At 34.6% G+C, this 12,288-nt stretch overlaps 1 protein-coding gene across 1 annotated transcript; it reads left to right on the forward strand.

Moving 5' to 3' along the window:
• Positions 1–25: 25 nt before the first annotated feature.
• styk1a (serine/threonine/tyrosine kinase 1a) lies at positions 26–11,296 on the forward strand. The gene is made up of 10 exons (XM_033975111.2): positions 26–193; positions 3,838–3,887; positions 5,497–5,826; positions 6,957–7,196; positions 7,434–7,615; positions 8,111–8,185; positions 8,270–8,481; positions 9,002–9,042; positions 9,125–9,221; positions 9,723–11,296. Exons 2-10 carry the CDS (start codon positions 3,839–3,841, stop codon positions 9,916–9,918), a joined length of 1,422 nt encoding a protein of 473 aa, XP_033831002.1. The 5' UTR covers positions 26–193; position 3,838; the 3' UTR covers positions 9,919–11,296.
• Positions 11,297–12,288: the final 992 nt, after the last annotated feature.

Genomic DNA, 12,288 nt, shown 5'->3' on the forward strand with positions numbered 1-12,288 from the left:
TACACAAGGAGCAGCACAGAACAACAGAACAATAGTGTGGTATCTCACAAATGCATCTGCAGAGAATATTGGAAGGACTGAGACCAGGAGAGCCTGGACGGTGGAGTTTTGTTGACAGTCTTGGGCTTTGCTAAAAGGAATTAGATGTTTTGGCCATATAGAAGTGGGGCAACTAAACAGACATCATTACAAGGTAAGATTTAAGTTTAAAAGCTTGTCATGAAATTGTACTTTGAGTAACTTTAAAATGTATTTATTTTGAAATCTGTGACTTAATAAAACATACTTGTGTAATATAGTACGTACAGGCAAATGTAAAGAAGAACATTATATTATAACAACATTTTAATAATAACAACAGTGAATGTTTTTGTTTATTATATTCACAAACAAATATATTTTTGATATTTTTAGCGCTTTTCCCTTGAATTATTATTGGTTCCTTCGTACATAAACCAATAATGGCCTTTTTTCACTCCCACCAGAATATAGTTTTCTCATTTGATTCACGCCATATGGGTTACACACAATATTCCATTTAGTTAAAAATGTAAAGGATTTGTCACTATTACTACAACGAAGAATATTATGAGTGAATTAAATGTTTTAAAAAAAGATTTTCAGCTAAAGCAATTAAGCCCTTCACATTGACAGCGTCTTTATATATTTTGTTGGTTTAACCCTTAGTCCTACTTTAAACAGGTGACATATGTTGTGGGTTGGCGAGGCTGTGTTTTGCCTGTAGCTGTGTGCTGCTGGGACATTCTCATAGCTCTAAATGTGACAGTGAAATGTGGTCAGGCTGGTTTAGTGACATGGATCAAGTCAATAGGACAGAGCATGTGGCAGCACTATGTCCTAATAATACAAGCCACACTCCACTGTTGTGTCCAGGAATCTCTTTCGAGGACGCGGGGGTAAAAATCAAGCATATTTAGAAAATGTATATTGTCATATTTCTTTATATATTATTTTTGTCTTATTACAAGAAAACACAAGTTAAAATCCCAAAAACTTTTAAGGAACAATAACAACATATCATCTTAAATATATGGAAGAGAACATGTATTATTATTATTATTATTATTATTATTTTTATTATTGCATATGTGACTATTGTAGCCACAGGAAACGAAAATATAACTCTGTCAACTGGACAAACACTTGAGTGAATATTTTGCCACTCACCCAAATGACTAGAAAACTGCTGACCCACTGCCTCATAGCTGAGTGATGGAGGAGCTGTGTAAAAGGACGATTTTAAATATTATATTATTACTATCCAACTATTTTAAGCAGCAACATAATCTGTTATGTTTATGTTATAAAATGTCACATAACAGTTAATATTAACCAGTCAAGTATAATATAAAATAATGTCATTGCCACTGGATGTTTTACACAACCATGGCAACAGTTTTAACAGTCAAATGTCCATGTATGTTCACCTCCATAAATTGCAGAAGGCTGAAAATCTAACATTGTTGCCATAGAAATTAACGATCCAATCCAAAATATTTGATCTTTTGAATGGGCTGAAGTCCTACAAACAGAATGATCATAATTTTTTCTACCAGCCTTTCATTTGTTGTGTTGGTGTTGTATCAAGTGAGTCCTGTTGTGTAGCCCTGTATGTTCTGGAAATCATGTCATTTTTGTATTAGTTTAACAGTTCGTGTTTCAGGGTTTATAATACTAAAAAAATCACAGCTCTAAAAAAAGTACATTTGTTTCAAAGAAGTCACCGTGAGACAGCAGTTTCTTTGTGAGTTTGTAGAGGCTCTGATTGGCTGAGAGTGTGAACATTACAGTCAGGGGCATTGACAGGGCTTTCACGTCAAGTTGATGTAGTCACACTTTGCAAATGTCAACTTGGCACTTAACAAACACTTAAGATGAAAGAGGGAGAAAAGAGATAGGAAGAACAAGATTTTAATCACCTACTCACATGTGTTTGAAAGTGAAATTTGGATTATTTCCACTACTTTTACAGTTATGTACTAAAGAATAAATATTAACCTGCACTTAGAACGTAACCAGTGGTGGAAAAAGTACTGCAAATTTGTACTCAAGTAAAAGTACAGTTACATGCCTAAAAGAGTACTCAATTATGTATTTATAATGTCAAGCATGTGTGCTGGTTTAGAAAGGAGCAGATACAGTGGTGAGGCCGTGGATTAGAACGACTGAGATTTGTGCTGTACACAGTGATTTTAAATGTAACTAATTACAATTACAGGGTTAGAATTATACTTAATTACAAGTAGAGGTTTTAACATGAGCACTTGTAATTAGTTACTTTCCACCCCTGACCATAGCAATAGCAGCAGTAGGGGTACTTTATGTGATCCTGGAGTATCAATATTACTTTTGCAAACTATACTTTATTAAACTAATGCCACATATTTGTAGACAGAAAATGTATTAAGCATTTAAACTAAATTAATCTAGTTTAAATGTTTAATGTTGTTCTGCTCCACCTGCCAGGAGAGGACTCATAACAAGGAAGCTGAATGATTTTTAATTAACCAAACAGATATAGACAACTTAGAAAGATTGACTTGTCTTTGTACAATTATATTCAGAATCTCTGTGCCATTGAAAAAAAGGTCTGTGCTCTATGCTGTTTATCACCTAAAGCCTGACTACATTTGTTAAACAAATCAAACACAGAGGACTTCAGTTCACAAATCCCGACGTGACAAAAACAAATAAGACCCATGAGCTCAAATGAACAGCAACAATGAAGTTTACCACCAGCAGCAGTTCAGGCGTTTGCATACGACACTGAAACTCTCATTGTCATGTCACTGGTTTCATTTCACTCAGATTCGAGTTACAGTGAATATTCTTATACAAATGAGATGTAAAAGTCAAAAAGAGTGTTAGAATTATGTCAATAGGTCAGGCATGTGTGATCAGGGTAATTTCAGTTCTAAGTGGAAATGTAATTAAGCAATCTGGCAGTTACTCAACTCACTTTTAACTAGTAACAAAAGCTATTTAAAATAATCGCTCAGGCCAGCAGTAAAACTCATGACTCAGAATTCCAACTTATTTTATGTTTACACTAAAAACTAACACTAAATCTAACAGCATAATTAACTCACAACAAAAGCTATCTAAAGTAATGGCTCAATGCTCCAGTGAATCAGCCAGCCTAAACTAATGACTAAGAATCTACAAGGAAGTTCAACTTAATTTCAACTTATTTTTTATAATAAATAAAGTGTTTGTTTGTATGTTTGAAATATGCTGAATACACTTGGAATTACAGTTGATAAGAAATTAAAATACTGCAAATAATGATTATGGTTTAACAGAAAAATCCAAATGCAAAACTTAAGTGATTTAATAAGCTATGATTCTTATAATACTAAGTTAATAATTTATCTTTTGTATGTTAATCCTGATCATAAAACATTGGCCTATATAATTCCATAACACAGCATGTTTTGTACTAACACTTTTTTAAGACGTACCTTGGCCCTAGGGCATACACTGACAACAAAACATTGGACAGTGCACATTTTCTTTTAAGGCTTATAAGTTTTCAGTGTTTTCAAAGCTGTTTAACTGTTTGATTTTCAAACTGCTTCAGTTGGTTACACTTTGTGAAGCCCTGTGTGGCGACTGCTGTTAAGATTTTAAACAAAAATATATTCTTCTCTTCATGACGTCCCTCTGAGACATCAGGTATATGGCAGATCAGAGACGGTAGTGGAGTTTTCTGTTCTGTCAGTGATGGGTTTAAAGGCTTCGGGCTGTGCTGAGCAGAGGTAATGCTGAGCTCTAGTTTAACTGTGTGACTTATGTTGATCTGCTCTTCATTTACAGCATGTCATCCAACACCACTGAAAAGTGCGCCCCTGACGACCAGCTCTGCAGTAAGAACACCCATTTTGTTCTCTACAACAAGAGTCTATTAAAAAGAAACCTATTAACTACGATGCAATCAAATCACTCAGGATACGACGTTCCAACAGAACTAAAGGCATTTCAGTAAAAATATCAGTTGCAGCTATTTAAAGTAGAATATTCTTATGAATTAAAAGTTTCCAAGTGCAACATAAAAAATAATAAAAAATAATATTCTCTTATATAAATTCAATCTGAATATTAATTTGAATTCTTTCATTTCTTTCCTAAATATTATGTACATATTTCATCAAACTGTCCTGGATAAATTTTCAGTTAGGTGAGAGAGCTGTTTTAATTAATACATTTGAATAATATTGATTTGAATAGTTGATTTTCACATAAATAAAATGAATAAACAGGCCTACTTTAAAACACTTCTAAATTTACTTGTTCTAATTAGCAGGTATGCTCTCATTTAAATAGTACTACTAGTCAATATGGAGTGCAGTTCTAATTTGTTCTTTGTGCGCAGATACCAGAGCATGAGAAAACAGTTACCTAATATTAATTCAACAATATTTTCATGACAGAATTCAGTCACATTTCCTCTATGCAAATCTGAAGCAAAGAGGAATTTAAGCTTTAACTGTCAGAGCAGCTCAACTTCAAAATTAGTTTTAAAATGAGTTATTGGTTAAACTGTATAATTGCCACACCTAAGAATGTACCTCTACAGGAAATGTTTGGCCAGTAGAATAGTTTTGTACACATTCAGTTTGGTCTCTGTCACACAAGCTATTGAACAGGCAAGACAGAAACCGGTGAATGTAGTGTGTGTACATGGGTTGGGTTACAAGAGCTGCCTCACAAGAAAATATTATTAGACCAATAAAAACAAAGCACCTCCCTGTTCTCATTGTCATACCTGCAGAAATGCATGTACTTGAATGTACAGTACTTAGATGACATCATAATAGTGTAGAGGACAAGGTTTAACACACAGGGCAGGTTAAACTGTTAAAATCTGTCTGTCTGGAGATGGTTCAATGTTGAGCCACTGTTCTTTTGTTTAAGGCAGCTCTATGCTAAAACACAGACATACGCTGTTCCCCAACCACTCCAGTTGTTGCTCAGTGTGAGAGAGTGATAGGCAGATATAACTAATATAAAGTAAGGCATAAACACATCAAAACAGTGGCAGAAAAAACATGTGATATGATTTTTGTACATGTTCTATACAAAAATAAAGTTTGGGTTGAGTTCAACAGCAGTTTAATGACAGCTCACTCGCTTATGACATAATAAAAATATTTGTTGTATGCAATTACAGATTCTTAATAATTTGTTTATAAAAAATACACATGTTAATACATTTTTTTGTTTTTGTTTATGACCAAAGAGCTGCAAACCAAATTGCCCTTTTAGGACAGCAGTTAGGAAGCTGTTTGCTGCATTCATTGATTGATTGTAACAATTAATAAAATGACTAAGAGAATGACTTATTGAAGGAAACTTGTTTCAGTAGTTGTTGGTCAAATTTAGACCAACCTCATTTTTAACTCTCAAATTCACATGAATGTCACTGTTAAAACTTTTTCAAATTGTTTTAAATGGATGTGCTCTCTTGTGTTTCAGTTGTTAAAGAGTACGAGGTGGAGGTGATCGTCGTCCCGACCATCCTGTTATTTTTATTTGTTATTTTTCTATTGTGTCTAGTTCTGCTGAGATTTTGCAATAAAAAGAAATCCTCACAAAGCCCTTTGATCAACAACTACAAACATTATCAAATAAATCAGCCACTCAACCATCAGAATCACCATCACAACCATCACCATGACAACAACCACCCCAACCATCACGCCAACTATCACCATGACAACAGGCAAACCAATCATCACAGACAGCATCAGAACAGCTCCCCGCAAAGAAGCAACAGGCACCGGAGTCATCTACAAGGCATAGACGGTGAGTAAAACGACATATCTTTGCTCACTATTTCAAAATTCAACCAAATATTAAATTAGACATGATGGTCTAAAATTTAGTCATTTTCTTTGGCAACATATTTTCATCACAAGCTGAGGATTTTTTTTTCAAGTTTTGTCTTATAAAATTGTTTAAAATGCATGCCTTAAAACGTTAATTTATTATAGAGGGGGTTTTATGCAAAATCCTTTTTTTTAGCTTTCTTCCAGACATCAGTTATCTCCTATTTATATCTCCATCCTCAGCTCTAGATCAAAACAAGGAAAACAATAGTGCTAGCCAGTGTGCTAATAGGTGTGAGAAAACCACTTAGAGGCCTGAATGATAGCTTCTCCCTTCAGACTGAAAGAAGACAGTGTCCACCAGTAATCTGAAATGGCTTGAGTGAGCAGTCAAACGTCTTTACTCTAAAACTTTTGTCCAGTTGACAGAATTGAATTTTCTTTGTTTGCTTTCATGTCATCATGCTATTGTCATGTTGTTCCCTCATCAAAAACATGCCTAAAGAGCTTGTTTCAGTATTTTAACAATCTCTCCCAGGCCTTATTCAAAACTTCCTTTAGGTTAGCTGTAAGATTCTGAGCTCAGCCCACAAGCCCACATCACCCATGATCCCACATGACAATTCCCCATAAATATACAAATGATACAAAACTGTACACAGTAACTTGACAAACCTGACGTGATGAGCAGTAGTTTCATTAGCAGGATGCACACTGACTATAACGTGATAGCGCTCTGAAGGGGGAGTGACTTAATGTAAGGGGACACTCAGAGCATTAAAAAAAAAGTGAAGCTTATAAAACATGTTAATACAATAATAACAATAAAAGGAAACGTGGTGATCTAAATATATTATGTGTTAGCAGTTAATACCCCATAGAAGTAAAATACCTCCTCTTTAATATAACTATTTTGTATTATTTGTTTAGTTTGGTTTTGATTAAAATCTAAACTTAAAAAAATGCCTAATGTTAGTGTGAGGTGTTTTGCTGCACTGTTGGTTCTATTTTTACTAAGAAAATGTAACTAAATATAACATTATAGTTACCTTATAATGATACTTACCAAACATATTCATATATAATTCTTCTTTTTTTCCTTTGTAGCTCCAGCTGGCATAAACCCTCTTGAACATGAGGAGGTGCCGATGACAGTTCAGAACTCTGCACAAACAAATGCCAAGCCTAATATGTCTGCAGTACCACGCACAGCCACAGAGAGGCAGCACAGAGGCTTCAGTGAGGTCACAGCGCTGCCTCAGACTTTCTTCATGAAACCAGACAACTCTGTATCTCTGTACCGGGCGCAGATGGAGCAAAAAGATGTCATCCTAAGAGTACTCAAAGGTACGTTTAATTTAAAGCATTTCTGTATATTTATTTGCTTATATGTTAAATCATTGATTATACACTTTTTATTTCTACTTGAGTGGTATTATTTTGAAATAATCGTATGCTTTTTGTCTATTACACACCAACTATAGCTAAGTATTTGTTGGGATTTTTTTTTTTATATTGGTTTGATTTTTGGAAGATTTAATAGTGTTTTTAGAATGTTTCTTTTTTTTTTCAAATTATGTTCAGATCCGGTGACAGAGGCAGACAAGCATCAGTTTATGGGTTTCACCTCGTTCCTCTCTGGTCTGGGCCCTCACCCGTTCGTCCCGGCTCTACTCGGAGTGGTCACAGTGCAGCCTCCGTTCATGATGGTCACAGAGGAGCTACACCACAGGGACCTGCTCAGCTTCCTCTGGAAATGCAGACAGGTACATGATAGATTTTGTTTTATTCATATAAAAAGACACAGCCTACAGAAATGTACAGAATCAATATACAGGTATTAATGGGTTTCAGTTCAATTAATGTAATAAAAACATTGACAAAATTTACGGTGTATCTATTACTGATGAGGTTGTTGTTTTGAAGCCGCTTCACTTTTTAAGATACATTTTTAACATGTTAGCAGACTCTTGGGGATGCACTACAGGTGCTGCATTTAATATAGTGAAACTCTTTGCTATAAAAATCATAGATAAAATAAAAGCATGTTTTTTGTGACTCTTTTATGGCCTGAAAGAGGATTTCCTGCTGATTGAATGTTGAATGTTCATTTGGCTATAATATTCCATAATATGGCATAAACCATCTCTGTCTCCATTGAGAATGTTCTAAATGTTCTAATGACTTTCTATTTCCATGCAATCATGCAGGTGATGTTCTGCCTCCATAAAAGTGTATAAACTACCTTGTTTTTCCCATAGGATAACGCTGAACCTGGATGTGACATGACTGAAAAAAGAGTCTACACCATGGCTCGACAAGTGGCCTCAGCTCTGGTCAGTCATTTTGATTCTATAGTTTGACTTGAAAATGCACATTGTGTTGTTTAATTCCATACTAACATTACCCATGTCATGTAGGACTACCTCCACTCTCAGCAGTGCGTCCATGGGAACGTGGCAGCCCGTAGTGTCCTGGTGGGGCGTGATCTGACCGTGAAGCTGTGGGGTTTGGGATCGGCGTATCGCAGGAGTGAGAGGGGGGCCGGGGAGGCCGAGGAGGCCATGGAGCTCCGGAAGTGGCAGGCACCGGAAGTACTGGCCCGGAATGGAGTCACTAAGAACAGTGATGTGTGAGTGTCACTTCTATAATTCGAGTGCCTAGAACAGGTTTTTGTATGTGTCTATTTCTGACTCAGATAGTGGTAATATTTATCATAGTTTTACATCTGTCAAGAGGCAAGAGGTTTTTGAAGAAAAAACAGAAAAAAATGTTCTAAAACAATGCTGATCACACTACACTAGGGACACACAAAATTCCATCCAGCCAAGGAAGCACTTTTCTCTAGCCCTTTTTAACAAAGTTGAAGTATTGTCATATATTTTAATTTGTCAAATGCCGATTTTGTAAATTAGACAAGCTTTGCCCCAAAATATATAATGGCTGGTAGTTGCTAGGTAACACTGATATAATTACCTGGTGTAATGTCAGAATAGGAACAGGAAATAAAATTACAAGCCGCAAAAAAAATAAATACGATTTTTTTTTTAATTGTGGCTTAAGTGGTCACGTGAAATGAGCAGTATAATTTGTCTCTAATGTTATTTTAATCAGTATTAAATTTAATTCAGATTTTTGGCTTCTCTCCACAGATGGTCTTTAGGCATTCTGCTCTATGAAATGATCACATTAGGTGAGTATCTGCAGCTTGAAGTGATTTTGACCTGATAAAGTAGACTATCTTTTGGCACTACACCTGTATTATCTTTTTTTAGGAGACCCACCGTTCCCTCAGCTCTTGGCCACAGAACTGCTGCAGTATCTTCAGAGAGGAAAGTTTATGAAGAAACCAGCCTCCTGCTCCAATGCACTGTAAGACACACTTTTAAACAACAATTATTAGATTATTCACTTCTGAACAACTTTACCCTTAAACCTCAGCCTTTAGAGTAGCAGTAGTAGGAGTAGTTGCAGTAGTTTACTAGTAAATTAATATACATTTTCCAATACCTAATGGTTCACAACAAAATATAAGTTTATTTATGACAATTGGACAAAGTTTTCTGACAGAATTCAACCTCCTTTTGCTCTAACAACAAGTAAATATATTCCATTTTGTCTGAAAAGTTATTTTAATTTAAGTAGAACTAACTTAGCTAATGTTCATAAAAACCGTTAACGATAATTAACTACCAATTAACCAATTTAAGACATTGATATCGATTTGTAATATTGGAACAACAACAACAAAGCTACAAAATTATCAAAAAAAAAACTGTTAGCCGAACTTAATTAGATAGCTAGCGGTTAATTAAGGTTGGTCCAATCTTTCTCTGGCTAAATTATAATCTCATTGCCTTTATTTTTTAACAGATATTCACTCATAAAATCGTGCTGCCAGTGGAGTCCCCAGCAGCGGGTCTCTGTGCCTGAACTCATCCGTAAGTTGGAGTCTGGAGAGAGGACAGCGAATGGGAGCACGGTCCTGCGAGTCCCGGAGCCGCTGGATGTGGGAAAGTACTTACGAGAGGCGGGCTACGGGGAGGCCTACAACTATGCAGTGTTCTGATTGGCTTTAAAGACTGTCAATCAAAATATGAAGGCGGATGATGTGTTTTGATTGGCTTAAATAACTGTCAATCTAAGCATCAAGGCGGAATGTTGTCTTCCGATTGGTTCAAAGGACTGTCAATCACAAACTGTCTTGAAACAACCACTGCAACTTTCGAAGGATTTTACACAAAACTTGAAGAAATTATTATTTGTATGAAATGTTTGCTGCTGGAACTTAAAGAGATTTATTTTGTATTTCAAAATAATATAGGTTTTGTAAATATAATATCCCAATTTAATGCACTTTATGAGGAAAAATAAGCCGTTGTGCAATTTGTTCACTATTAAAATTTATTATCGACTCAGGGACTGACATTAACAAAAATTTGCATTTTTTTGTTTGCAATTTTGGTCATTTTTTATCAATTCACCTTGGATGTACTAAAATTCCATAATAAAACATTAAGTATCCACTTTAGCCAGTTCAATTGCATATAACCTTATTCTACTCTACTATAGGCTACTTTATTGGGTCCAGAGGTTACCATTGATTTTGTAGGAACTATAGACAGCACAAATAATTTTTATTTGAATTAGAAATTCCAATTTAATTCATTGAATATCAATGTTGTTTATTATAACATACAGTACCAGTCAAGTTTAAGTGTTTTTCACATTATTTGTTATTATAGCAGTAGTATATAGTCAACTGGACAATAGTTTTAGAGGGGGAGCTAGCTACACTGAAACTTAACACATCTGTTTGTATGCAGTTTCTGTTTGTGTAGACCTAGCTAACAAAGTACAAACTGTGCCAGAGTCATATTTTGCATAATCGTTCAGGCCCTTAATGGGTCCTCTCACACCTATTGGGATACTGGCTAGCACTACTGTTTTTCTTGTTTTGATTTAGATCTGAGATCTATGGAAGCCCGTTTCCGCCATGGAAAAAAAAGCCCCACAGAAAGTCGAAATTACGAGTTTTAAACTCGTAATTATTATTATTATTATTTTAAAACTACTGATTATGAGTTTCAAAGTCTTGATTGAGCTTGTAGCACATTGCAACTAAGTGTACAGAGCAGGGGAGACAGGAGGAGGACTGTTGTGTTTATCATCTACGTACTTTTATAAATGAATAAATTAAGCTCCAGTAAAGTTTCTGGCATCTTGAACAAATCATTTGGCCCTGAGTGCTGTTCTGACCACTGTTTTGTGCCGTGAGCGCTTTTCTGACCACTCATGAGCTCTGGTCTGGGTCTGTGAGCGCTCGTCCTCCTGGTCTGAGCAGAGTGCTCGCTTGTCACAACCCCTGCTGGTTTATTGAGGAAATTATTAAAATACCAAATACATTTAATCAAAATTGATAAGGTTCACATTTTGTAAATGTTACATTCCCCAAATTACAAATTTTAAACTAATAATTAGTAGTGTTAAAAGTCCTAATTACGAGTTTTAAACTCATAATTACGAGTTTAAAACTAATAATTACGAGTTTAAAACTCGTAATTTCGACTTTCTGTGGCGGGCTTCCATAGAGATCCCCATTTTTTCTTTTTTTGGACTACTTTCTACATTTAATATACATACAGAAGACAGACAAATATATGAAGTAAGAAAGATATATGGAATTTTATATATATATATATATATGGAATTTTATATATATATGGAATTTTATATATATATATGGAATTTTATATATATATATGGAATTTTATATATATATATATGGAATTTTATATATATATATATATATATATATATATATATATATATATATATATATATATATATATATATCTGAGTACCTCGCAGTAAAGAGACCAAGCTCACACTGATATTGAAGTATTCAGATCTTTTTTTTTTTTTATCGATTTTTTATTTATTTATTTTTTTTTTTTTAGCTTGATTTTTAGTAGTTACTTAACTTTTTTCTTTGCTACATAATTTCATACATCTTGCCTCATATATTTGATATATTTATGTACATAAAATGTAGAAAGTAGTAAAAATAAAGAAAAAAAATATGAATGAGAGATTGTGATTGGTAGTGTACGTCATCCTCATTATAAAGCAATAGGCAACAGCGTGTAATGTTGTTATGCAAATGTCTAGTGCATGTTGTTTTTAGAGCGTGGTTGTCTCATAGTCTCCTCTCTACTAATGATCTCTGGACTTTACATCTATAGAATTGCTTTTAGCATAATATAGCTTGAAGCCAGATGTATATAGCCTATAATACAAATACACCAACATATACTGTAACTGCAGCTACTTAAATTCCTACTTTTGTGTGTTTGCACTCCATTCACTTGAGTGTAAAGTAATAGTGTCATGTTTTGGTGTTTGCATAAAATCATATACAAAAGGTAACTTCTTGTTG

Source organism: Periophthalmus magnuspinnatus, chromosome 11 (assembly GCF_009829125.3).
Source record: "Periophthalmus magnuspinnatus isolate fPerMag1 chromosome 11, fPerMag1.2.pri, whole genome shotgun sequence".
Classification (NCBI taxonomy): Eukaryota; Metazoa; Chordata; class Actinopteri; order Gobiiformes; family Gobiidae; genus Periophthalmus; species Periophthalmus magnuspinnatus.